The sequence below is a fragment of the Salvelinus namaycush genome, chromosome 31, assembly GCF_016432855.1.
Source record: "Salvelinus namaycush isolate Seneca chromosome 31, SaNama_1.0, whole genome shotgun sequence".
NCBI lineage: Eukaryota > Metazoa > Chordata > Actinopteri > Salmoniformes > Salmonidae > Salvelinus > Salvelinus namaycush.
Genome location: NC_052337.1, coordinates 29,967,906 through 29,995,540, shown reverse-complemented (window position 1 = coordinate 29,995,540; position 27,635 = coordinate 29,967,906). Strand labels below are relative to the sequence as shown.

Here is a 27,635-nt window from a genome sequence, read left to right as displayed (position 1 = left end):
AAAATTCTACAAAACGCAGTCCACTCTGTTCATAACAGATTCTAGTTTTGGAAACAGAAAACTGTATTGAGATCAAATATTTCATTCATGAGAAGATTGGCAGAATGTCACCCAAATCCATTTTCCATACCCTTTTCCATATACCATATTTGGTAGTGAGTGGAAACGCGATAAAAAAAGTCTACAAAACTTAGTTCAATGCTTCACATTTATACCATCCAGTGAAATATCTGTCTTATTATTCTATCTTTGTTCTCATGCTCCGAGTTTATTCTTCGACCACGTTTTCTTGAGTATGTTCTTGTGAGGATGAGAGTGTGGAGAATGCATAAAACAATACATTTGAGAAACAATTCCACTCCCCCTGCTGTATTACCTCACGCGTCACTGAACCTTCTTCCAGCCAGGACAATGGCAACAATAGACGATATATATATATATATATATATACACAAAGCAACGATTTTCATTCATAATTATCAACTAGCTATATGTGAATCGTAATAATGTAGCTAACCAGATAGTTTAACAGGCAAAAATGACCAAATACTAATATTATGTAAGATGGATGTCAATTCATGGGTAGCTAGCAAACAATTCTTTGTGGCTATCTGGCTAGCTAACAGTACTAGTAGTTAGCCAGTTAGCCCTGTTGACTTATTATGTACATATCTACGGTATGTAGGCAGGTTAACATGCCAAAAGTAACACTGCATGTACAGTACCAGTCAAAAGGTTTGGACACACCTACTCTTCAAGTGTTTTTGTTAATTTTGACTATTTTCTACATTGTAGAATAATAGTGAAGACATCAAAACTATGAAATAACACATATGGAATCATGTAGTAACCAAAAAAGTGTTAAACAAATCAAAATGTATTTTAGATTTGAGATTCTTCAAAGTTGCCACCCTTTGCCTTGATGACAGCTTTGCACTCTTGGCATTCTCTCAACCAGCTTCACCTGGAATGCTTTTCCAACAGTCTTGAAGGAGTTCCCACATATGCTGAGCACTTGTTGGCTGCTTTTCCTTCACTCTGCGGTCCAACTCATCCCAAACCATCTCAATTGGGTTGAGGTTGGGTGATTGTGGAGGCCAGGTCATCTGATGCAGCACTCATCACTCTCCTTGGTCAAATAGCCCATACACAGCCTGGAGGTGTGTTGGGTCATTGTCCTGTTGAAAAACAAATGATAGTTCCACGAAGCGCAAACCGGATTGGATGGCATATCACTGCAGAATGCTGAGGTAGCCATAATGGTTAAGTGTGTCTTGAATTCTAAATAAATCACAGACAATGTCACCAGCAAAGCACCATCGCACCTCCTTCATGCTTCACGTTGGAAACTACACATGCGGAGATAATCCGTTCACCTACTCTGCATCTCACAAAGACTCGGCGGTTGGAACCAAAAATCTAAAATCAGACCAAATGACAGATTTCCACCGGTCTAATATCCATAGCGTTTCCATCCATTGTGTTTCTTGGCCCAAGCAAGTCTCTTCTTATTATTGGTGTCCTTTACTAGTGGTTTCTTTGCAGCAATTTGACCATGAAGGCCTGATTCACACAGTCTCCTCTGAACAGTTGATGTTGAGATGTCTGTTACTTGAACTCTGAAGCATTTTTTTGGGTTGCAATTTCTGAGGCTTGTAACTAATGAGCGTATCCTCTGCAGCAGAGGTAACTCTGGGTCTTCCTTTCCCGTGGCGGTCCTCATGAGAGCCAATTGAATCATAGCTTTTGATGGTTTTTGTGACTGCACTTGAAGAAACTTTAAAAGTTCTTGACATTTTCCGTATTGGCTGACCTTCAAGTCTTAAAGTAATGATGGACTGTCATTTCTCTTTGCTTATTTAAACTGTTCTTGCCATAATATGGACTTGGCCCTATTTGGTAAAATACAATCTTCTGTATACCACCCCTATCTTGTCACAACACAACTGATTGGCTCAAACACAATAAGAAGGAAAGAAATTCCACAAATGAACTTTTAACAAGGCACACCTGTTAATTGAAATGCATTCTTGATGACTACTTCATGAAGCTGGTTGAGAGAACGCCAAGATTGTGCAAAGCTGTCATCAAGGCAAAGGGTGGCTACTTTGAAGAATCTCAAATATAAAATATATTTTGAATTGTTTAACACTGTTTTGGTTAGTACGTGATTCCATATGTGTTATTTCATAGTTTTGATGTCTTCAATATTATTCTTTAAAAAATAAAGGAGAGCCGCACACTAGGAGCTCAGATGCAAAAAAATGTATTTGTTTATTTTTCGACAGACAAGCTGTCTTCATCAGGGTATAATGACAAACACTGCGGGATGCCTAATTTATATAGTGTCAAAAGACACACAGGTGTCTGTAATCATGGCCGGGTGTGGCCTGATATCATTGGTTAATTCTCATATATAAAATAGCATACAAAAAACATAAATGGATAGCGTACGATCATAGATACAATTTGGCTACATAAGCCTACAAACATTTACAATAGCATAATCACAAGAATGGCTTCAGATCTAAGTCTACATTGAGACCGAAGGGAGCTAGGGTCTTTTAAATTAAAGATCCAAGCAGCCTCTCGTTTTAACAATAAATTGTCGAGGTCACCTTCTCTCCTAGGGAGGGTGACATGTTCGATGTCAATATAACGTAGAGACGAAATCGAGTGGTTTTCTTCCAAAAAGTGGGCTGTAACTGGGTAAGTCAAGTTTTTGCATCTATTGGTGCTACGATGCTCCGAGATTCGTACTTTTAATTTGCGCTTTGTTTTATCCACATAATTTTTACCACAAGGACAAGTTATAAGATAAATAACTGCCTTAGTGGAGCACGTGATAACACCTTTGATTGGGATCTGTTTCCCTGTTTGGGGGTGTTTTGAAGGATCTACATTTATAAGTTCCATTGCATTGAGCACAGCCATTACACTTGTAGTTTCCATCCAGTAGGGGTGCAAATACACGTTGTGCAGGGATATCTTTGGGTGGTAAATCAGAGTTGACCAGTTGATGTAGAAAATAGTGAAAATAAAGAAAAACCCTGGAATGAGTAGGTGTGTCCTAACTTTTGACTGGTACTGTATTTGTTAACATATCAAGATAAAATGTTTTAGTCAGGCAACATATGAGATGTGAATAGGCAATATTTAATTCTGAAGTCGGAAGTGTATTTTCTCTTGATCTGCGCAAATAATGGCTGCCATTGATTTCTATAGATTATGTGTCATTTTTACGTGGTTGCGTCATTTCTTTTTATACTTTCTGTTGGAGCTTGTATCGATGTACATATTTTGAAGTATGCAAACAGAGTATGCATTGGAGAAGTGCCCTCCGTGTTCCAATTTGTGTGCTCGGGGCACGGTAGTATGCATTTTGAGAAACTCCAGTGGATTTCTTTTATCTAGTGATCATCAATGATTTGGTTATTTGTTAGCTATAATAAAACCAACCTTTTTAAATGCAAAGTGGTAATCAGATGTCTTATTCTAACTCCGCTTATGATGTTTGCCCTTACTCATAGTTACTTGTCTTAATAACAAGAAATTTGTGGAGTGGTTGAAAAATGAGTTTTAATGACTCCAACCTAAGTGTATGTAAACTTCTGACTTCAGTTGTACATGTAACAAAAATTTTGTTTTAAACTGAAATGTAAAACAAAGTTACATTTGTCCTCCGAAGAAAGGGGGTGGGGGGGAATAAAATAAATAGCAGGTAAAAAGCTTTGCGTGTCTAGAAAAAAGTGCCATGTAAGTGCAAAGGTGTACTGCAAGTCTATTTTAAGTTTAATAAATGCCTATATTAAGTTCCTATGTGCCTAATAAGGTAAAAGGGTTGAAGTTTCTTAATCTGCCAAAAATCTGCCAATTTTATAAATAAAATGTGAAACTGTACGTTTTACTTGTGGATTACGAAAATAATCTCCAAAATCATTTATCAATTTGTTTGTCTTCATGCCATTTTAAAAACAAATGCAGACATTGGAGAAAACCTATTTACGGTTAACAAACTATAGTTTTGGCAAGTCTGCCTTTGGCAAATCTGCTTTGTGCATGACACAAGTAATTTTACCACGTTCATCTGTACAAACAATAGGATTCAAGTATAAACAACATGGGACCACGCAGCCGTCATACCGCTCCGGAAGGAGAAGCGTTCTCTCTCCTAGAGAAGAACGTACTGTGGTGCGAAAAGTGCAAATCAATCCCAGAACAACAGCAAAGGACCTTGTGAAGATGCTGGAGGAAACATGTGCAAAAGTATCTATATCCACAGTAAAACGAGTCCTATATCGACATAACCTGAAAGTCCGCTCAGCAAGGAAGAAGCCACTGCTCCAAAACCGCCATAAAAATGCCAGACTACGGTTTGCAACTGCACATGGGTACAAAGATCATACTTTTTGGAGAAATGCCCTCTGGTCTGATGAAACAAAATAGAACTGTTTGGCCATGATGACCATTTTTATGTTTGGTGGAAAAGGGGGAGGCTTGAAAGCTGAAGAACACCATCCCAACCGTGAAGCACTGGGGTGGCAGCATCATGTTGTGGGGGTGCTTTGCTGGAGGAGGGACTGGTGCACTTCACAAAATAGATGGCATCACGAGGAAGGAAAATTATGTGGATATATTGAAGCAACATCTCAAGACATCAGTCAGGAAGGTAAAGCTTGGTTACTAATGGGTCTTCCAAATGGACAATGACCCCAAGCATACTTCCAAAGTTGTGGCTAAATGGCTTAAGGACAACAAAGTCAAGGTATTGGAGTGGCCATTACAAAGCCCTGACCTCAATCGTATAAAAATGTGTTGGCAGAACTGAAAAAGCGTGTGCGAGCAAGGAGGCCTACAAACCTGACTCAGTTACACCAGCTCTGTCAGGAGGAATGGGCCAAAATTCACCCAACTTATTGTGGGAAGCTTTTGGAAGGCTACCCGAAACGTTTGACCCAAGTTGACCCAAATACTAATTGAGTGTATGTAAACTTCTGACCCACTGGGAATGTGATGATAGAATTAAAAGCTGAAATACATCATTCTCTCCACTATTATTCTGACATTTCACATTCTTAAAATAAAGTGGTGTTCCTAACTGACCTGTGAAGGGGAATTTTCACTAGGATTAAATGTCAGGAATTGTGAAAAACTGAGTTTAAATGTATTTGGCTAAGGTGTATGTAAACTTCCGACTTCAACTGTACATTTATTCTTATACTTTTATGCACAGTATTAGGTGGTAGGAATACAGTTTGATATACACATTACATATGAATTGGTACTCATCATTACATACTCTTGCAATATGTGATCTTTAGTTGAACACAGAGTTAGGACACCCGTTTTAAAGTACCACGTTCTTCAGTTTTATTAAAGAACATTCCATTGTTAGTTAGTACTTCAACATTATTAAAATGAAATTAATGTTGTAAAAAGTGCTCCGTCTTTGAATTTACTGCCTTATTGTTCGTTTCAGTAGCATATTTCTTTTTGGCTTTTGTCTGTCTTTCCCCTGGTGGCACTATTCATACTACTTTGTGCCCACAACTTGAAACAGAACACCATTGAATGGGAGACTTTTACTCTCCCATCTGAGTTTTTTTCCTGCCAATGATCATGAATATGATATATTACTATTGGAATGATAGGCTTGTAGGGAAACTAACGACATTGCTCTATCAAATGGAGCGGCAGGGTAGCAAGTTCGAATCCCCGAGCTGACAAGGTATAAATCTGTCATTCTACCCCTGAACAAGGCAGTTAACCCACTGTTTCTAGGCTGTCATTGAAAATAAGAATTTGTTCTGAACTGACTTGCCTAGTTAAATAAAGGTAAAAAAATATATATAGAATACCTCCTGTGCTTGGAATGGAATCCCTTATGCTAGCTAGCTCATTGTAGATGAGTAGCAAAAGTTAGCTACTAGTTATCTAAAAAATAAATGACGAAGTTTGTCCTTTCTCAATGTTATGAATTTTAGTGAAGTTGCTAATTCTTGTTCCCGAATGTATTTCATTAATTGGTCCTCAAGCTTAAACTTGATAGATGCCAATTCGAAAATTAGGCTATTTTTAAAATTTGGGTTTTATTTTACCCCTTTCCCCCCCCCAATTTCGTGGTATCCAATTGGTCACTGCAACTTCCGTACGGACTCGGGGGAGGCGAAGGTCGAGAGCCATGCGTCCTCCGAGACACAACCCAACCTAGCCGCACTGCTTCTTGACACAATGCACATCCAACCTGGAAGCCAGCCGCACCAATGTGTCGGAGGAAACACGTACACCTGGCGACCTGGTCAGCGTGCACTGCGCCCGGCCTGCCACAGGAGTCGCTAGTGCGCGATGTGACAAGGATATCCCTGCCAGCCAAACCCTCCCTAACCCAGACGACGCTGGGCCAATTGTGCGTCACCCCATTGACCTCCCGGTCGCGGCCGGCTGCGACAGAGCCTGGGCTCGAACCCAGAATCTCTGGTGGCACAGCTAGCACTGCGCCACCCGGGAGGCTGAAAATTAGGCTTTAAAAAAAAAAAAAAAACGTAATATGCATCATCCCTCATCTGATCGAGTAGGTGGGTCTTCTGACTTTGGCTGTGGTAACTAGTGACGACCCATGGTGAATTTCGGATTAACTCCACCAACGAAGTTTAGCAGAGACCAGGCTTTGTTGAATTCTTCTCCAACGACATAGATTTGCCCAAGGTCAATACATAAAAATAAAAATAAACTGTCCTCTGTAGTTGCATGCCTTTCTTTGCTGAAATCCATACTTTTTCATTAAACGTTTATCAAATACAACCACCAACTGTTTGCTCATTGCTGTTCCTCTAAGATGGCAACTCAGCACAAATGCACATGTGTTAATTGAATCTCAACTAGGAAACAGTCTGGTTAATTGGTTAAGGTTTTATTAATAAGTATTGATTTCAGCAAACAAAGGCACACCCACAGAGGACAAACATGGGTATTAGGTAAGCGTTTCATAAGAAGTTTTTGTTGAAGTATTGACCTTGGGAGAATTGACATAGTCAGAGCTGAGTTCCACAAAGCCTGGTTTCTTCTCAACTGAGTTGGAGTTCATCAGAAACTTCCTTCACCATGGAATTGAGTTTAGTCGGCTACATCTTGGCATAATGAACATTCCTTTCTGCTCTGCTCTCCTCTTTTGCAGGCTGGTTGTCCCACGTGCTTTCACAAACCAATCCCCCTCCCCCTCGGCTCCATCACTATCACCATGGCAACAGAGGAGAAGAAACCAGAAACTGAGGCCACTAAAACGTCATCTGCATCTGCCAGCCAGAGTAAGGTATGGGTTCATGCTTGCCCTCATTGTCGCCAGATAGCGTGACAGCTGTCTGCAGGTATGGCTCCTGGTAACTGCATGTCACGTTAGAATGACGCCATCTGACGGAAGACAATGGCTAGCCTTATTACCATTCAAATGTTTTTTTCCTATGGATTTGTACAGATAGGCTACTACCTCATTGGTTCGCTGGGGCCTGCGTTGATGAAACCCCTGTCACTTGATACTTAAAGATACCATGTAGCCAGATTGTCCTGTGTCTCTGCTATTTACATGGTGTCTGAAAATAATTTTTTTTAAAGGAAAATTGCCTTAAATGCTTCTACAGATATCAACTGAACTGCTTTCCTGTTCCAATTGTTTACTTCCCCTATTTAGTCGGCACCAGTCAAGCCCAACTACACCCTGAAATTCACCTTAGCCGGCCACACAAAAGCAGTTTCGTCTGTCAAGTTCAGTCCCAGTGGAGAGTGGCTCGCCAGTTCATGTAAGTTTTTATGATGAGTGCTTTAGGTGGGCTTAGAACAGTAGGTTTACCGAATACTGCTATTATTAGGCTTGTAACATTGCATGCACAAGTTGTTGTAGAATAAAATGTATAACATTTAATTAAATGCAACGTTCTTTCAATGTAAATGATCTGATCACTCTTGCATGATAACTAGAGAAAGGCACAGTTAGACATGCTCCGGAACTTTGGCGACTTTAAACCTGCTTTGGGCTGGATGTGTAGTTCATACTGTACATGTGTAATCTATGAGCAGACTTACTGTCTTAACTAAATTAGCCATGAAATCCCTAGTTTGAAAGTGACAGTTTTTATGGAAGATGTACTGCGCCATTTTCCTCCACGTGGGCCGCCCCCCTAGCAATTAAAGTTCCAGAGAGCGAACAATGACGTGGTGCACATATCTGCAGATATGTGATTTAGTATGCAATTTTGGGGACCGCTTTTGGCTCGTGAGCAATACTTAAAGAACTACGGGCTAAAAAGTATACAAAAGTACCAGAGAATCTCTAATCGAATATCCAAACGGACTTTAGTATTCCATTACTTACGAGAGTATTAATTTAAAAATAATAATAATTATAGGCCTTTTAACAATGAAAAGGCTTTGTCTTTGCTCCATACAAGTATATAGCCTATCATGATATTTGACATTCATTTAATAAAACAAACTTTCAAATTTTTGTTTGACGGGCACTGCATAAAAACGACACGTGTAGCCTGCACACGTTTCACACTTGTAGCCAAGTTGTCAGGCGATCAAATTGACACTACAGTCAGAGGCTCCATATGTAGCCTAGCAAGTGAAGTGAGATATTTCGAATCTGTGCAAAATGGAATTAAAACTACAGAATTAAGTTACCTTAATGAGAAGCAGTAGACTACAACGAGCAACCAACAGGTTGGCTGTTGTTAAACTTGAATGGAGTTGTTGTAGACAAGGACGGAGAGCGCAGCAAAACCGCCTCAGTTAGTCTTGCTAGTTGGCTAACTTAGCTGGTTAGCATAGCTAGCTTTACATTTGAGGCAGTCAAAACAGGCACTACCAGATGTAGGGCTGGGAATTGCCAGGGACGATATGATTTAATTACAATATTTGGGTGCCGATATGTATTGTAGTTCTCACGATTCTATGTATTGCGATTTGATGTTCACTATATGTCTGCTGCAGAGAGACGAGAGAGCATGAGAAAATGAGTTTTGATCATTCATGGAAATTGCTGGAAACATGTTGGCTCAAACTATTTAAAAAGATGGAGAACAAAAAAATACCATCATTTTGGCGCAGGTGCGGGCGACTAGCGCCAGCATCGCTACCTTTTCAAATGCAAATCGACACTTGGAGTCTATATAATATCGGCCAAAATAATATCGCGATACAGTGCCTTCAGAAACTATTCACACCCCTTCACATTTTGTTGTTACAGCCTGAATAAAAAAATTATTACATTGATATTTGTCACTCGCCTACACACAATACCCCATAATGTCAAAGTGGAATTATGTTTTTAGAAATGTTTACAAATTTTATAAAAAAATGTAAAAGCTGAAGTGTCTTGTGTCAATAAGTATTCAACCCCTTTGTTATGGCAAGCCTAAATAAGGTCAGGAGTAAAAATGTTCTTAACAAGTCACATAAGTTGCATGGACTCACTCTGTGTGCAATAATAGTGTTTAACAAGGTTTTTGAATGACTACCTCATCTCTACCCCACACATACAATTATCTGCATAGTCGTGCAGTGAATTTCAAACTAAGATTCAACCACAGACCAAGGAGGTATTCCAATGCCTCGCAAAGAAGGGCACCTATTGGTAGATGGGTAAAAAAAAGTAAACATTGAATATCCCTTTGAGCATGGTGAAATGATTAATTACACTTTAGATGGTGTATCAATACGCTCAGTCACTACAAAGATACAGGCGTCCTTCTTCCTAACTTAGTTGCCGGAGAGGAAGGAAACCGCTTAGGGATTTCACTGAGGCCAATGGTTATTTTAAAACTGTTACAGAGTTTAATTGCAGTGATAGGAGAGAGCTATGGATGGATCAACAACATTGTAGTTACTCCCCAAAAATAACCTAATTGACAGTGACAAGAAAGAAGCCTGTACAAAATAAAAATATTCCAAAACATGCATCCTGTTTGCAATAAGGCACTTCAAAATAGTGTGGCAAAGAAGTTAACTTTATGACCTGAATATAAAGTGTTATGTTTGGGGCAAACACAACACATCATTGAGTACCACTCTTCATATTTTCAAGCATGGTGGTGGCTGCATCATGTTATGGGTATGCTTGTCAATGGCAAAGACTAGTGAGTTTAGGATAAATAGTAACGGATTAGAGCTAAGCACAGGAAAAATCCTAGAGGAAAACCTGGTTCAGTCTGCTTTCCAACATACTGGGTGACAAATTCACCTTTCAGCAGGACAATAACCTTAAAAAAACAAATTGGTTTCAAATCTATGGCAATACTTAAATTGGTGTCTAGCAATGATCAACAACCAACTTGACAAAGCTTGAAGAATTGTGAAAATAATAATGTTCTTCAAATATTGTACAATCCAGGTGTGCAAAGCTCTCAGACTTACTCAGGAAAAGGTCACAGCTGTAATCACTGCAAAAGGTGATTCTAACATGCATTGACTCTGGGTTGAATACTTATCTAATCAAGATAAACTGCACATTTTAGTGGCCTTTTGATGTCCCCAGCACAAGGTGTACCTGTGTTTTTATATTTTTGTTCAATATATACACTCAATGTTGTCATACCTGTTGCCTGTATCCTTTTGATGTTTGCTTTCTCACCAAACACAAGGAAGAAAGAGGGGTATATATAGAGCACAGTGCATGTAAGATTTGTGAGTGTGTGATTTGATGGACATTGGTGCTTGCATGTACAGTTCCTTCAGAAAGTAGTCACACCCCTTGACAAAAAACCCCAATGAAATCCATTTTAACACAACAAAATGTGGAAAAAGTCAAGGGGTGGGAATACTTTCTGAAGGTGCTGTATGTAACGGTTATTCCATCACTAACCAGATAGTATGACATGCTATGGCAGCAAGAATATTGTCTGACTAGTGCAAATATGGCTACTTTCTCTCTCCCTCCTGTCTCACATAGTGCTGCTCTGTTTGCTACTGCAGCAGGGTGGGGGAAGGGCAATGCCTGGTGTCTTTCCCTAGTTGTGCAGCAAGTGCCCAGGTTTTTAAGAACGTTTCACAAAAAATATGTATTTTGGCTATCGGGATATCCCCCCCCAAAAAAACATTATTCTAATAGTGAAAATATTTCAAATGCCCATCCCTAATGATAACACTACATTTCAGTAGAAAATGCTCACGTAACCTGTCTTGACATATGTTTTACAGCTGCTGACAAACTGATAAAAATTTGGGGAGCTTACGATGGAAAGTTTGAGAAAACAATATCGGGACACAAACTTGTGAGTTCAAGCTTCCATTATATATATATATTTTTAATGGATATGCCACTAGTGTGGCACAAACCAAGTTGACCTTTCACTTGTCATCTGCAGGGGATCTCAGATGTCGCCTGGTCCTCAGACTCCAACCTCCTGGTTTCAGCATCTGACGACAAGACTCTAAAGATCTGGGACGTCAGCTCGGTAAGAGGAAGGATGGGGAGGTTATTCTCAGAAATATAGAATAAGGGGGCTGGTTTGGAGATGACATAGAACAGACATGCTTCTGTATTAGGCTAAGAAATTATTCCCAAGTACATTTATTCTCAAGTATTTTATTTTCTCTGTTACGGTGTGTGCACTGAAAAGACATGCATTATTGTTGCTGACACTCCGCTGTTCAGATGGAGTTAACAGTCTATAATGTGCACCACTGCAGCGGTCAACTCAAACTGCAGTGTGTAGCTGCGGGTAAAGTAATTCAAAGCATTTACTTTATCACTCAAGATGTAACTTTCCAGTGCTACTATTTTTGCCATGTAATGTTATTAAATAGTCAATTCAGTTTAAGGTGCTACATGTAGAATGTCTCACCCATGTTGAAGCTAGGTGAATTGCAACAACACTTAAGCTGAATATAAACAAACAAACAATCAATCAATATATTTATAAAGCCCTTTTTACATCAGTTGATGTCACAAAGTGCTGTACAGAAACCCAGCCTAAAACCCCAAACAGCAAGCAATGCAGATGTAGAAGCACGGTGGCTAGGAAAAACTCCCTAGAAAGGCAGGAACCTAGGAAGAAACGTAGAGGAACCAGGCTCTGAGGGGTGGCCAGTCTTCTTCTGGCTGTGCTGGGTGGAGATTATAACAGAAGATGTTCAGATGTTCATAGATGACCAGCAGGGTCCGATAATAATAATCACAGTGGTTGTAGAGGGTGCAACAGGTCAGCACCTCAGGAGTAAATGTCAGTTGGCTTTTCATAGCCGATCATTCAGAATTAGAGACAGCAGGTGCGGTAGAGAGAGTCCACAACAGCAGGTCTGGGACAAGGTAGCACATCCAGTGAACAGGTCAGGGTTCCATAGCCACAGACAGAACAGTTGAAACTGGAGCAGCAGCATGACCAGGTGAACTGGGGACAGCAGGCCAGGTAGTCCTGAGGCATGATCCCAGGGCTGAGGACCTCCGGGAGGGGAGGGAGAGAGAGAATTAGAGGGCGCACACTTAAATTCACACAGGACACCGGATAAGACGGGAGAAATACTCCACATATAACAGACTGACCTTAGCCCACCGACACAAACTATTGCAGCATAAATACTGGAGGCTGAGACAGGAGGGGTCAGGAGGCACCATGACCCTGTCCAACTCTCCCCCTTCCCTGCATCCCATTTCCCCGCAACACGTGGAGACTTGGTGGCTGTGGAATCTAGTGGATACCACTTGCGCTTGAGTGTTTTACTTTGTTTCATCCACCAGCTTCAAACAACTGAAAATACAATATTTTTTTGTTATTGAAAATATATTTTACAGCGATTTTTAGATGGTACAATGATTCTGTACACTATGAATTGCTTGTTTTGTCACAAACTGAAATTATTTCTGTGGCTGTAATTTCAGTTTACAATTTATTTGGATGTATTGCGATTTGGATGTAGCCTGTTGATGGAACCTTACCTATGTGGTGCAATGGAGGCCTAGATGGTATAAGCCAGTGCAGACATAACTGTTATTTTGATAAAACTGTTAAAAATAAATGTAGATGGACTTGGATTGAGAAAAGGGGTGAAGGTGGTCAGGGGTTGTCAATTGGTGGCCCATGAGCCAAATTCAGCCAGCGGGCTATTTTATTTGGCCCTCAAGTTCTCTGAGTAAAAAAATTGATAAAAAATAGGTTGTAATAAAATAATGGTACTTATTGAAAAAATCTAGATTCTCTATAAAAGGTTGGCCTTAATGCAAATATAAGCCCAGCTCATTTTACATAAAATATATATAGGCAAAAATACTGTTACTGTAAAAATGTGATTGTTTGTTTTATTTCCAATATGGAAATGGATGGAATTGGTCAAACTCGCAGTTTAATACATGTACAAAATGATCCTCTTTCCCTAAAAGCATGAGCATGATGGTCATGACTTAAAAAAATTAAATAAAAAAAAAATTATACATGAAAGGGGAGGTTAACTTGGCTCCAGACAATCGATCTGAGATCGACTTAAGTTTCAGTTATGCCGTTTTTTGTTGTTGCTTTAACCCCTGTTATCACGATGCTTATCTACCAATGCGATATTTATTACAATTGTCACGATTCTATATGTATTTTGTTTTGATACTGCTGCGTTATTGAGATTCGATGTTCCAAACATATTGCTTAGCATGTCTGCTGCAGAGGGACAAGGAGCCATGAGAAAATACGTTTTGATCAGTCATGGCAATGTGTTAACCTCTCTAGGGTATGTGGGACGTTAGTGTCCCACCTCGTCAACAGCCAGTGAAACTGCAGGGCGCCAAATTCAAAACAACAGAAATCCCATAGTTTTAATTCCTCAAACATACAAGTATTTTACACCATTTTAAAGCTACACTTGTTGTAAATCCAGCCAAAGTGTCCGATTTCAAAAAGGTTTTACGACGAAAGCACACCAAACGATTATGTTAGGTATGAGCCAAGTTACAGAAAAAGACAGCCATTTTTCCAGCTAAAGAGAGCAGTAACAAAAAGCAGAAATAGAGATAAAATGAATCACTAACCTTTGATAATCTTCATCAGATGACACTCATAGGACTTCATGTTACACAATACATGTATTTTTTGTTCGGTAAAGTTCATATTTATATCCAAATATCTGAGTTTAGGCAAGAAGCTACTGTATCACTTGGCAAAAAGCCTGAGAAAATGCAGAGCGCCAAATTAAAATTAATTACTATGAAGATTACTATAAAATCAAACTTTCATTAAATCACACATGAAAGATAACAAATTAAAGCTACACTGGTTGTGAATCCAGCCAACATGTCAGAATTCAAATAGGCTTTTCAGCGAAAGCATACGATGCTATTATCTGAGCATAGCACCATAGTAAACAAAAGAGAGAAAACATTTCAACCCTGCAGGCGCGACATAAAACGCAGAAATAAAAATATAATTCATGCCTTACCTTTGACGAGCTTCTGTTGTTGGCACTCCAATATGTCCCATAAACATCACAAATGGTCCTTTTTGTTCGATTAATTCCGTCGATATATATCCAGAATGTCCATTTATTTGGCGCGTTTGATCCAGAAAAACACCGGTTCCAACGTCAAACGTGACGACAAAATATCTCAAAGGTTACCTGTAAACTTTGCCAAAAAATGTCAAACTACTTTTGTAATACAACTTTGGGTATTTTTTAACGTTAATAATTGATAAAATTGAAGACAGGATGATATGTGTTCAATACAGGATTAAAACGATATGTAGCATGCCTTCTGTTTGATTGAAGCGCATGTCCAGGACACCTGGAGTGCCTCGACTTCAAGATGGCCGTATTTCTTCATTACACAAAGGAATAACCTCAACCTATTTCTCAAGACTGTTGACATCTAGTGGAAGCCATAGGAACTGCAAGCAATTCACTTTAAAATCTGATTTCCCAATGAAAACTCATTGAAAAGACAGTGACCTAGTCTGATGGGTGACAATATTTTCAATTGTGAATGAAGACACTGAGGGAACAGAGCAGCGTGTGAAATTGACAAAGGGAATGGAGCTTACCAAAAGAATAACTTTTTCTAATCCTAGGTTCATGCAGGTCAGACATTTTGATTTATATTACCTATCAGAAAGAGCATATTATAAGGTTTATAAAATAACTGCTCAACTCAAAACATTTAGCAAATGGGCTCTATTTCAAAATGTAACTTTTTCCAAAGATGACTGCGGTTCCATGTGTTCAACACCTGAGCACTCACGGCTGCATATAGGCAAGGAAGCGCAGACTTGTAACATAATAAAACTTCAAATATGGTATTCTGTTATTTTCCTACATGCTGACTACACCAGGCGTGCACGTATGTTGATTATGTCCATCCACACCTGACGCGATCAGGACCGCAGGTTGAAATATGAAAAAGACCTCTGAACCAACTATATTAATTATGTCGAAAAGCATTAAACATTCGTGGCAATTTAGCTAGCTAGCTTGCTGTTGCTAGCTAATTTGTCCTGGGATATAAACATTGGGTTGTTATTTTACCTGAAATGCAAAAGGTCCTCTGACAATTAATCGACAGATTAAAGGGTAAACCGAGTTAGTTTCTAGTAATCTCTCCTCCTTCAGTCTTCTTCTTTGGACTTTGTGGTGGTTGGCAACCAATTTTAAGGTGCATTACCACCACCAACTGTACTGGAGTGTGAACCTCAGTTCATCTTTCAATCACCCATGTGGGTATATGCTCCTTAAAACCAATGAGGAGATGGGAGAGGCAGGATTTGCAGCGCGTCACAAGTAGAACCAAGTTCTATCTTAGCGCCTGGCTAGGCAGACGCTCGTGAGCAGTTTGCATGCAACAATTGAATAACATGTGTATGGTCAGCATGTTAGGTTCATAATGTTTAAGACCTGCCAAAACAAAATAATGGATTAACACTTGAGTTGTGTAGTTTAACATGTTTTTATTTTTACATAGCCTACAGTAACAAACTAATAAATCCTATTATATTCTTAATTTTTTTCGTATTCTGTGACCTTCATAAACACAACCAAAGGATTTATTAGAATGTTGACGCTAAAACAACTGGGAATTGGCTCAGAATGTGATGGCTAGAGGCCTGGCTTTTCTAGTGTATAAAAGACTTAACATTGAATAATCAACAGCAAATACATATAGGGCTGGGTGATGTGGCCAAAATATCAGATCACAATGTTTTTCAAGTTGACGGTATTTTATGTTTTTGAATAATAGAAGTTCTACATTTGCTTTGAGTAGTGCATGACCCTAGGGTGGCAACACAAGTATTCACACCCCTTTACTTTTTCCACATTTTGTTGTTACAAGGTGTGAGTAAAATGGATTTCTCTTTTTTTGTGTTAACAATCTACACAAAATACTTAAATGTCAGTGGAAGAAAATGTTGTATTATTATGAATGCTTTCCACACATGGATTGTAGAATATTTCACATTCTTAAAACTTTGTCAAGTTGGTTGTTGTTCATTGCTAGACAACCATTTTCAAGTCTTGCCATAGATTTTCAAGCATATTTTAAAGAAAACTATAACTAGGCCACTCAGGAACATTCAATGTCGTCTTGGTAAGCAACTCCGGTGTATATTTGGCTTTGTGTTGTAGGTTTATTATCCTGCTGAAAGGTGCATTTGTCGCCCAGTGTCTGTTTGAAAGTAGCCTGAACCAGGTTTTCCTCTTGGATTTTGCCTGTGCTTTGCTCTATTCCATTTATTTTTTATCATAAACTGCATAGTCCTTGCCGATGACAAGCATACCCATAACATGATGCAGCCACCATCATGCTTGAAAATATGAAGAGTGGTACTCAGTGATGTTGTTGGATTTGCCACAAACATAACACTTGGTTTTCAGGACATGAAGTTCATGTCTTTGCCACATTTTTAGCAGTTTTACTTTAGTGCCTTATTGCAAACAGGATGCATGTTTTGGAATATTGTTGTTCTGTGCCGGCTTCTTTTCTCTCTGTCATTTAGCTTATTATTGTGGAGTAACTACAATGTTGTTGATCCATCCTAAGTTTTCTGATATCACAGCCAATAAACTCTGTTTTAAAGTCACCATTGGCCTCATGGTGAAATCCCTGAGTGGTTTCCTTCCTCTCTGACAACTGAGTTAGGAAGGACACCTGTATCTTTTGTAGTGACTGGGTGTATTGATGCACCATCTGAAGTGTAATTAATTATTTCACCATGCTCAAAGGGATATTCACAGGTTTTTAATCTGTGGTTGACTCTGTTTTGAAATTCACTGCTTGACTGAGCCCTTACAATTATCTGTATGTGTGGGGTACAGAGATGAGGTAGTCCTTCATAAATCATGTTAACCACTATTATTGCACACAGTGAGTCCATCCAACTTATTATGCTCAATAAAGATTGCAAAATTGTGAGATTTGTGATGTACCGATTCCATGGCACATGGTTTATGAACTGATGCATTTTAAATTATTATACAAAATTATTGCAACCAATAGAATGTTACATATGGGGATGCAACCATCCCAGCTCTGCAGATTTTTCTACGAAGAGACAGAATCATTAGATCATTTGTTTTGGTACTGTCCATATGGAGCTTGTTTTTGATTGCATGTTCAGGAATATATGAAGAATTGCAACATTTACCTGGAGCTAACTCTGCAAATAGCACTGCTGGGTGATCTGAAAAGTCATATTCAATCGATCAATAATATAATAAATATTTTTTCTTACAAGTATTATCTTTAATTTACAATCTGTTGAAACTATGAGAATAGAAAGATTCATTTACTTGGAGCAAACAAATAAACTTTTGTGAAACAGCACAGTTGATAAATATATGGCAAATAGAAATCAAAACTGGATGGTGTTCAGAGATAGATGGGAGGGGTTGAGTGGAGCTGAAAGGGGGTGACTAAAAACAACAAGATAACTAATGTAAAATATACTGTGTCCTTAAAATGTATGTAGGTTCAGAACTTTTGTGAAACAGCACAGTTCACCTTCACTTTTTCCACATTTTGTTACGTTACAGCCTTATTCTAAAATGTATTAAATTGTTTTTAACCCCCTCATCAATCTACACAAAATACCCCATAATGACAAAGCAAAAACAGACTTTCTGAAATTTTTGCTCATTTTATTGAAAATAAAAACTTATCACTTAAGTATTCAGACCCTTTACTCAGTACTTTGTTGATGCACATTAGGCAGCGATTACAGCCTCGTCTTCCTGGGTATGACGCTACAACCATGGCACACCTGTATTTGGGGAGTTTCTCCCATTCTCTGCAGATCCTCTCAAGCTCTGTCAGGTTGGATGGGGATCTCAAGGATGATCAATGGAAACAGGATGTATCTGAGCTCAATTTCGAGTCTCATAGCAAAGGGTCTGAATACTTATGTAAATTAGGTATTTTTGTTTTTTATTTTAAATACATTTGCAAACATTTCTTAAAACCTGTTTTCACTTTGTCATTATCGGGTATTGTGTATAGATTGAGGAGGAAAAAATTATTTCATCAATTTTAGCGTAAGTCTGTAAGGTAACAAACTGTGGAAAAGGGGAAATCAGAATACTTTACGAATAATTTTTATATATATATATATATATATATACACTGCTCAAAAAAATAAAGGGAACACTTAAACAACACAATGTAACTCCAAGTCAATCACACTTCTGTGAAATCAAACTGTCCACTTAGGAAGCAACACTGATTGACAATTAATTTCACATGCTGTTGTGCAAATGGAAAAGACAAAAGGTGGAAATTATAGGCAATTAGCAAGACACCCCCAATAAAGGAGTGGTTCTGCAGGTGGTGACCACAGACCACTTCTCAGTTCCTATGCTTCCTGGCTGATGTTTTGGTCACTTTTGAATGCTGGCGGTGCTTTCACTCTAGTGGTAGTATGAGACGGAGTCTACAACCCACACAAGTGGCTCAGGTAGTGCAGCTCATCCAGGATGGCACATCAATGCGAGCTGTGGCAAGAAGGTTTGCTGTGTCTGTCAGCGTAGTGTCCAGAGCATGGAGGCGCTACCAGGAGACAGGCCAGTACATCAGGAGACGTGGAGGAGGCCGTAGAAGGGCAACAACCCAGCAGCAGGACCGCTACCTCCGCCTTTGTGCAAGGAGGAGCAGGAGGAGCACTGCCAGAGCCCTGCAAAATGACCTCCAGCAGGCCACAAATGTGCATGTGTCTGCTCAAACTGTCAGAAACAGACTCCATGAGGGTGGTATGAGGGCCCGACGTCCACAGGTGGGGGTTGTGCTTACAGCCCAACACCGTGCAGGACGTTTGGCATTTGCCAGAGAACACCAAGAGTGGCAAATTCGCCACTGGCGCCCTGTGCTCTTCACAGATGAAAGCAGGTTCACACTGAGCACATGTGACAGACGTGACAGAGTCTGGAGACGCAGTGGAGAACGTTCTGCTGCCTGCAACATCCTCCAGCATGACCGGTTTGGCGGTGGGTCAGTCATGGTGTGGGGTGGCATTTCTTTGGGGGGCCGCACAGCCCTCCATGTGCTCGCCAGAGGTAGCCTGACTGCCATTAGGTACCGAGATGAGATCCTCAGACCCCTTGTGAGACCATATGCTGGTGCGGTTGGCCCTGGGTTCCTCCTAATGCAAGACAATGCTAGACCTCATGTGGCTGGAGTGTGTCAGCAGTTCCTGCAAGAGGAAGGCATTGATGCTATGGACTGGCCCGCCCGTTCCCCAGACCTGAATCCAATTGAGCACATCTGGGACATCATGTCTCGCTCCATCCACCAACGCCACGTTGCACCACAGACTGTCCAGGAGTTGGCGGATGCTTTAGTCCAGGTCTGGGAGGAGATCCCTCAGGAGACCATCCGCCACCTCATCAGGAGCATGCCCAGGCGTTGTAGGGAGGTCATACAGGCACGTGGAGGCCACACACACTACTGAGCCTCATTTTTACTTGTTTTAAGGACATTACATCAAAGTTGGATCAACCTGTTTCCACTTTAATTTTGAGTGTGACTCCAAATCCAGACCTCCATGGGTTGATCAATTTGATTTCCATTGATAATTTTTTGGTGATTTTGTTGTCAGCACATTCAACTATGTAAAGAAAAAAGTATTTAATAAGAATATTTAATTCATTCAGATCTAGGATGTGTTATTTTAGTGTTCCCTTTATTTTTTTGAGCAGTGTATATTAGTACCAGTCAAAAGTTTGGACACGCCTACTTATTACAGGGGTTTTCTTTTCTTTTTTTACTATTTTCTACATTGTAGAATAATAGTGAAGACATCAAAACTAGGAAATGACACATGGAATCATGTAGTAACCAAAAAAGTGTTAAACAAATTAAAAAATATTATATTTGAGATTCTTCAAAGTATCCACCCTTTACCTTGATGAAAGCTTTGTACACTCTTGGCATTCTCTCAACCAGCTTCATGAGGTAGTCACCTGGAATGCATTTCAATTAACAGGTGTGCCTTGTAAAAAGTTAATGCGTTTGAGCCAATCAGTTGTGTTGTGACAAGGTAGAGGTGGTGTAAAAGACCAAGTCCATATTATAGCAAGAACAGCTCAAATGAGCAAAGAGAAACGACAGTCCGTCATTACTTTAAGACATGAAGGTCAGTCAATCTGGAAAATGTCAAGAACTTTGAAAGTTTCTGCAAGTGCAGTTGCAAAAACCATTAAGCACTATGATGAAACTGGCTCTCATGAGGACTGCCACAGGAAAGGATGACCCAGAGTTACATCTGCTGCAGAGGATAAGTTCATTAGAGTTACCAGCCTCAGAAATTACAACCCAAATAAATGCTTCACAGAGTTCAAGTAACAGACACATCTCAACATCAACTGTTCAGAGGAGACTGCATGAATCAGACCGTCATGGGTGAATTGTTGCAAAGAAACCACTACTAAAGGACACCAATAAGAAGAAGAGACTTCCTTGGGCCAATAAACACGAGCAATGGACATTAGACCGGTGGAAGTCTGTCCTTTTAGTCTGAGTCCAAATATTTTAGATTGTTGGTTCCAACCGTGTGTCTTTTGTGAGACGCAGAGTAGGTGAACGGATTATCTCCGCATGTGTGGTTCCCACCGTGAAGCGTGGGGGTGCTTTGCTGGTGACCCTGGCAGTGATTTATTTAGAACTCAAGGCACATTTAACCAGCATGACTACCACAGCATTCTGCAGCAATACACAATCCCATCTGGTTTGCGCTTAGTGGGACTACATTTTGTTTTTCCACAGGACAATGACACAACACACCTCCAGGCTGTGTAAAGGCTATTTGACCAAGAAGGAGAGTGATGTGCTGCATCAGATGACCTGGCCTCAACAATCACCCAACCTCAACCCAATTGAGATGGTTTGGGATGAGTTGGACCGCAGAAGGAAGGAAAAGCAGCCAACAAGTGCTCAGCATATGTGGGAACTCCTTCAAGACTTGGAAAAGCATTCCAGGTGAAGCTGGTTGAGAGAATGCCAAGTGTGCAAAGCTGTCAAGGCAAAGGGTGGCTACTTAAACAATTCTAAATATATTTTAAATTCTTCTATCACTTTTATGGGTTACTATGTGATTCCATATGTGTTATTTCATAGTTTTGATGTCTTTACTATTATTCTACAATGTAGTAAAAATAAGGAAAAACCCTTGAATGAGTAGGTGTGTCCAAACATTTGACTGGTTGTGTGTGTGTGTGTGTGTGTGTGTGCGCGCACGCACACTGCATTCAGAAAGTATTCAGACCCCTTCCCGTTTCCACGTTACCTTACAGCCTTATTCTAAAATAGACATTTTTGCATATTTTTCCCCAAAATAAAAAAACAGAAGGAGAGCAGAGAGCGAAGAGTAAACAAGTAGTGCGTAAGCTTAAAAAATTGACATTACTCAAGGCAGTTACACATTTAACAAACTAAACATTTAAATACTGTTATAGAAGGTAATTTAAAACCCAAACCGGTCCATTCATCGATACCGGTGTGTGTGTATAGTAAAATAGGTTATACCGCCCAGCCCTAAATACACATCACCAAATATACATCTGTACACAAATTGCACTGGAAGGAGTGGGATAAAGTGCCGACAATGTAAAAAAAGCGGTGTTCAACAAATATGTTTATTCATTAGAGTAATGAAGGAATATGATTAGACTGAACTGGGGTCCACTGGGCCCGTGACCGGCTAAAACAGGTGATGGTGGAGCACTCTGCTCAAATCAAACTGTAATCTGTGCCACCGGGTCATATTGTCAACATAGCAGCGCAATGCATCGTTCAGAAATATATTCATGTATTTTCTATAAAATGTTTACTAAAACAAATCCCGCAATGACTGCAGGGATAAAGGACTTCCTGCTTCCTCTTGCCGAGTGGGCTGCAGAAGCATCTACCGTAACGAATCAGCTCTCATCCCTTGAGATTTTACTGGCTTTAATCAGAGCTCTTTCCCTGTACAGTGTGGCAAGGCTTGAAAACAATTAATTCCATTTCTAGTGTAGTGGGGAATAAGGTGCACTTTAAGTGGCCATGGAAACTGAAGCACCTCAGGGTAGCCTTAACATTATTTATCTGCATCTAGTGAAGACCCAGTGGGCAAAACCAGGTTGGAAAAACATCAGTATGACGTATTGTTATGACATCTTATTCTGGTCGAAACTGGCTTCTTTTTTTCTTCTGTTTTGCTGACCAGAATATTCCGTATTTTTCTGACCACCATACGACCAGTTGGTCATATGGTCATATTTAAGCCCTCATCATAACCTGGTAATAACAACCTGACTACAGTTTATTACGTACTGTAAAACGTATTTCAGAGGATAAAGTTGGATGTTGAAAACCTTGTTCATTACATTTCTATGTGTTTCCATAGTCACCAATTAAAGTTTAAATCTGCAACATATTCTTACATTTTAAAGTAGATCAAGCAACAGCAAAAACAAATCTACATCGATGTTTTGCACATCTGCATACAGTAATTGTTTCATAATTCACCCACAGACATTACATGCATAGAAAGACTGGGACAGGGTGTATATAAAAGGCCATTGTTTTAATTTATGAATGATTACTGAGAGTGGGGTGATGGTGTAGATCCTCATCAAGGACCTTTTAGCACAGAATGCGATCTGGAGCGTAGTGGCCCTCTTGAAGAGTGGTGTGATGGGTCAGATCTGGAGCGTAGTGGCCCTCTTGAAGAGTGGTGTGATGGGTCAGATCTGGAGCGTAGTGGCCCTCTTGAAGAGTGGTGTGATGGGTCAGATCTGGAGCGTAGTGGTCCTCTTGAAGAGTGGTGTGATGGGTCAGATCTGGAGCGTAGTGGCCCTCTTGAAGAGTGGTGTGATGGGTCAGATTTGGAGCGTAGTGGTCCTCTTGAAGAGTGGTGTGATGGGTCAGATTTGGAGCGTAGTGGTCCTCTTGAAGAGTGGTGTGATGGGTCAGATCTGGAGCGTAGTGGTCCTCTTGGAGAGTGGTGTGATGGGTCAGATCTGCAGCGTAGTGGTCCTCTTGAAGAGTGGTGTGATGGGTCAGATCTGGAGCGTAGTGGTCCTCTTGAAGAGTGGTGTGATGGGTCAGATCTGGAGCGTAGTGGTCCTCTTGAAGAGTGGTGTGATGGGTCAGATCTGGAGCGTAGTGGTCCTCTTGAAGAGTGGTGTGATGGGTCAGATCTGCAGTGAAGAGAATCAGCGCATTACAACTTCATCAATTATAGATTTTTAAAGAACTAGACAAGGACATTCATAAAGACACTTTGTGGACTCAGCTGGCTAAAAGTATTTCCAGTTGAAGAAGTTTGTGGCAGTTATAGCTTCAAAATAGAGCAACAAGCTCATGTACATACTTTGCGTCCTCCACCACGAAGGTCAGGGGCATATTTTAGGACTTTCCAGGGGGCCAACAACAGATCGACCTCCAGAGTTGTATGGCTTTTCATGACACTTACTGTAAGCATAAAAAGAGAAGAAAATGAATGAATGATTGGGAATGCAGGACACGACAGAACAGTAACGCACAGTATAATATATTTAACACTCATAGTCTACTAAAAATGTCTCATTGTTTGTCAAATGTCTCAACGTTTCATATTTACTTACCAACTACTATTGAGCACACACACGTGGTGGCAAAGGCATATTTGTTCCTCTGTCCCTTCATATTGAAGTGGGACATTTAATTAATTGGTCATCAATCTGAAACATTTTAAGAGGATAACAAAAATGAAACAGTAGTTGGATAATTAAATGTTTTAACTAATCCCTAAATGGTAAAGTTTTGCTTTAATCCTAACACATTAATATTCAAACAACTTTTTATAAACACACCGCTCCATAATCCTGAGGACATTGTCTCGGACAGAGGTTCCCCAAATTGAGGACAGCTTGGCAGTCTTAAAGAAAGTAAAATTTAAAGTGCGTAAAGAGGCAATAAAAACATTAAATATCATTTTTTCCCAAAAGTTATATCATTCCCGCAACACATTGTTAGAAATGGGAGTAATTGGCAAATCTCTTCTGCAACTGGGAAAGTTTGAGTTTGGCTGAGCCACAGAGAATGAGCAAGAGAGAAATGGGAGAAACTTGTCATGACTCACAGGTATATTTGACAGATATCAAAAGGTCAAAACGTTAGCTAAGTTAGCTAGCTACAACCAATGGCTCCAACAGTTAAAACTGTACATTTACCATGTCCATGGAGGATTAGCCGGGGGGTAACGTTTGCTAGCTAAAATAGCAAATATTTTCCCCAACAAACCGCCGCTTTAATTTACAAAAGTAAAACTAGAATGCAGGAGAACCAGGACTACCACTTAGCAGTCAAAAAAAAAAAAGGTGTACATTTTGAGAAACTGTCGTTTTCCAGCTGTGTTGTGTAGGCTAATGGGCCCTCTGTCCCAACTGCCTTATGGAATGTTGACAGATGCGCTCGAGCAAGCTGGCCGACTTTGCGCAGAGATCTATTGCTGCATGTGAATCACAGATTCCAATCCAAGTTTTAGCTAGAATTGAAATGCCTACCTACTTATTTAGCTACTGAAATTAAATTACAATTACTGCACACATTATGTTAATTTCTTAGAAGCTCTAGGGTATGTGGGACGCTTCCGTCCCACCTGGCCAACATCTGGTGAAATTGCAGAGCGCCAAATTCAAAAACAGAAATACTCATAATAAAAATTCATAAAACGTACAAGTCTTATACATCGGCTTAAAGATTAACTTCTTGTTAATCCAACCGTTGTCAGATTTCAAAGGCTTTACGGCGAAAGCATACCATACGATTATCTGAGGACAGCGCCCAGCACACAAAACATTAAACAGTTACCAGCCAAGTAGAGGAGTAACAAAAGTCAGAAATAGCGATAAAATTAATCACTTACCTTTGATGATCTTCATATGGTTGCACTCACAAGACTCCCAGTTACACAATAAATGTTTGTTTTGTTCGATAAAGTCCCTCTTTATATCCAAAAATCTCAGTTTTGTTCAATAATCCATTGGCTCAAAGGCAGTCAATACAGGCAGACGAAAAATCCCAAAAGTATCAGTAAAGTTTGTAGAAACATGTCAAACGATGTTTATAATCAATCCTCAGGTTGTTTTTAGTCATAATAATCAATAATATTTCAACCGGACAATAGCTTTGTCAATATAAAAGAAAACAAGAAAGGCACGCTCTCGGTCGTGCGCAGCAAACAGCTCTGGGACTTCCCAGGGTCCACTCACTCAGTGGTCTTACTCCCTCATTTTTCAGAATACAAGCCTGAAACAATTTCTAAAGACTGTTGACATCTAGTGGAAGCCATAGGAAGTGCAATCTGAGTCCTAAGTCATTGGATACTGTATAGGCAGTTAATGGAAAACTACAAACATTAAAAAATCCCACTTCCTGGATAAATTTCTCAGGTTTTCACCTGCCATATCAGTTCTGTTATACTCACAGACATTATTTTTAACAGTTTTGGAAACTTTAGAGTGTTTTCTATCCAAATCTACCAATTATATGCATATCCTAGCTTCTGGGCCTAATTAACTTTTACTGCCTCAGAAACCCGGATCCGGGAGCACCCCCCACCACCCCCCCACTGACTAGCATAGCTAGCATAGCGTCACAAGTAAATTGTAGCTTCTAAATATCATTAAATCACAAGTCCAAGACACCTAATGAAAGATACAGATCTTGTGAATAAAGCCACCATTTCAGATTTTTAAAATGTTTTACAGGGAAGACAAAATATGTAAATCTATTAGCTAACCACGTTAGCAAAAGACACCATTTTTCTTTGTCCACCATTTTTTCTCAACACCAGTAGCTATCACCAATTCGGCCAAATAAAGATATTGATAGCCACTAACCAAGAAAAAACCTCATCAGATGACAGTCTGATAACATATTTATGGTATAGGATAGGTTTTGTTAGAAAAATGTGCATATTTCAGGTATAAATCATAGTTTACAATTGCACCCACCATCACAACTCGACTAGAATAAATACACAGAGCAACGTGTATTACCAATTTACTCATCATAAAACATTTCTTAAAAATACACAGCACATAGCAATGGAAAGACACAGATCTTGTGAATTCAGACAATATTTCAGATGTTCTAAGTGTTTTACAGCGAAAACACAATAAATCGTTATATTAGCATACCACATATGCAAACGTTACCCGACCATTGATTCAAGCCAAAGAGAGCGATATCGTTATCATCGCCAAAATATATTAATTTTTTCACTAACCTTCTCAGAATTCTTCCGATGACACTCCTGTAACATCATATTACAACATACATATAGAGTTTGTTCGAAAATGTGCATATTTAGCCACAAACAACCGTGGTTATACAATGACAATACTAGCAAAACTAGCCTGAAAATGTTGGACGCCATCTTTCACAGTGATCTTGTCTCATGGATAACTATTCATAAACTTGACTAAAAAAATATAAGTTGGACAGCTATCGAAAGACAAATTAGTTCTTAATGCAATCGCTGAATTACATTTCTAAAATTATCCTTACTGTGCAATACAGGGTTCGCCAAGCGAAGCTATACCAAACAAAATGGCGGAATATGCGTTTAAAATTTTTCGACAGAACAACGATTTATCATCTTAAATATTTCTTACTATGAGGTGATCTTCCATCAGAATCTTGGGCAATGTATCCTTTCTTGGGTCTAATCTTCTTTTGGTCGAAAGATGTCCTCTGTCCGTCGAAATGCCCACTAACGTTCGACCGGGACCCCGAAACGTGCCCAAAGCTTCAAAGAGCATCACATAGAAATGCCTCAAAATCGCACTAAACGGATATAAATTGCTATAAAACGGTTTAAATTAACTACCTTATGATGTTTTTAACACCTATAACGAGTAAAAACATGACCGGCGCTATATTACTGGCTAAACCAAGGCTTGGAAAAAGGTCAGTCAGATGTCCTTCTTGCGTTGAGCGCAGAGTCCAAAAGAACGCTACTTCCGGTATTTGGTGATTTATAGAGGCACTGATTGCGCAATCGACTCCATTCAAATTGTCACCACTTACTGACATCTAGAGGAAGGCGTGGGCAGTGTTTGTATCCTCATAGGATTTACACAGACTTTAAAACTGATCTGGAACCAGAGGCCAAGATGTCTGAAATCTCACACACTGGGAGGAAAAGTGCTGTAGA

The 27,635-nt window shown here is 39.7% G+C and overlaps 1 protein-coding gene across 1 annotated transcript in view; it reads left to right on the top strand.

Annotated features, from left to right (window-relative positions):
- LOC120025771 (WD repeat-containing protein 5-like) overlaps positions 1–27,635 on the top strand; it is a 38,903-nt gene that overhangs the window by 1,298 nt on the left and 9,970 nt on the right. The window contains exons 2-5 of the mRNA XM_038970411.1: positions 7,175–7,309; positions 7,685–7,793; positions 11,191–11,264; positions 11,358–11,447. Of these exons, the coding sequence (XP_038826339.1) occupies positions 7,238–7,309; positions 7,685–7,793; positions 11,191–11,264; positions 11,358–11,447 (345 nt within the window). The 5' untranslated portion in view covers positions 7,175–7,237. The remainder of the gene's footprint in view (positions 1–7,174; positions 7,310–7,684; positions 7,794–11,190; positions 11,265–11,357; positions 11,448–27,635) is intronic.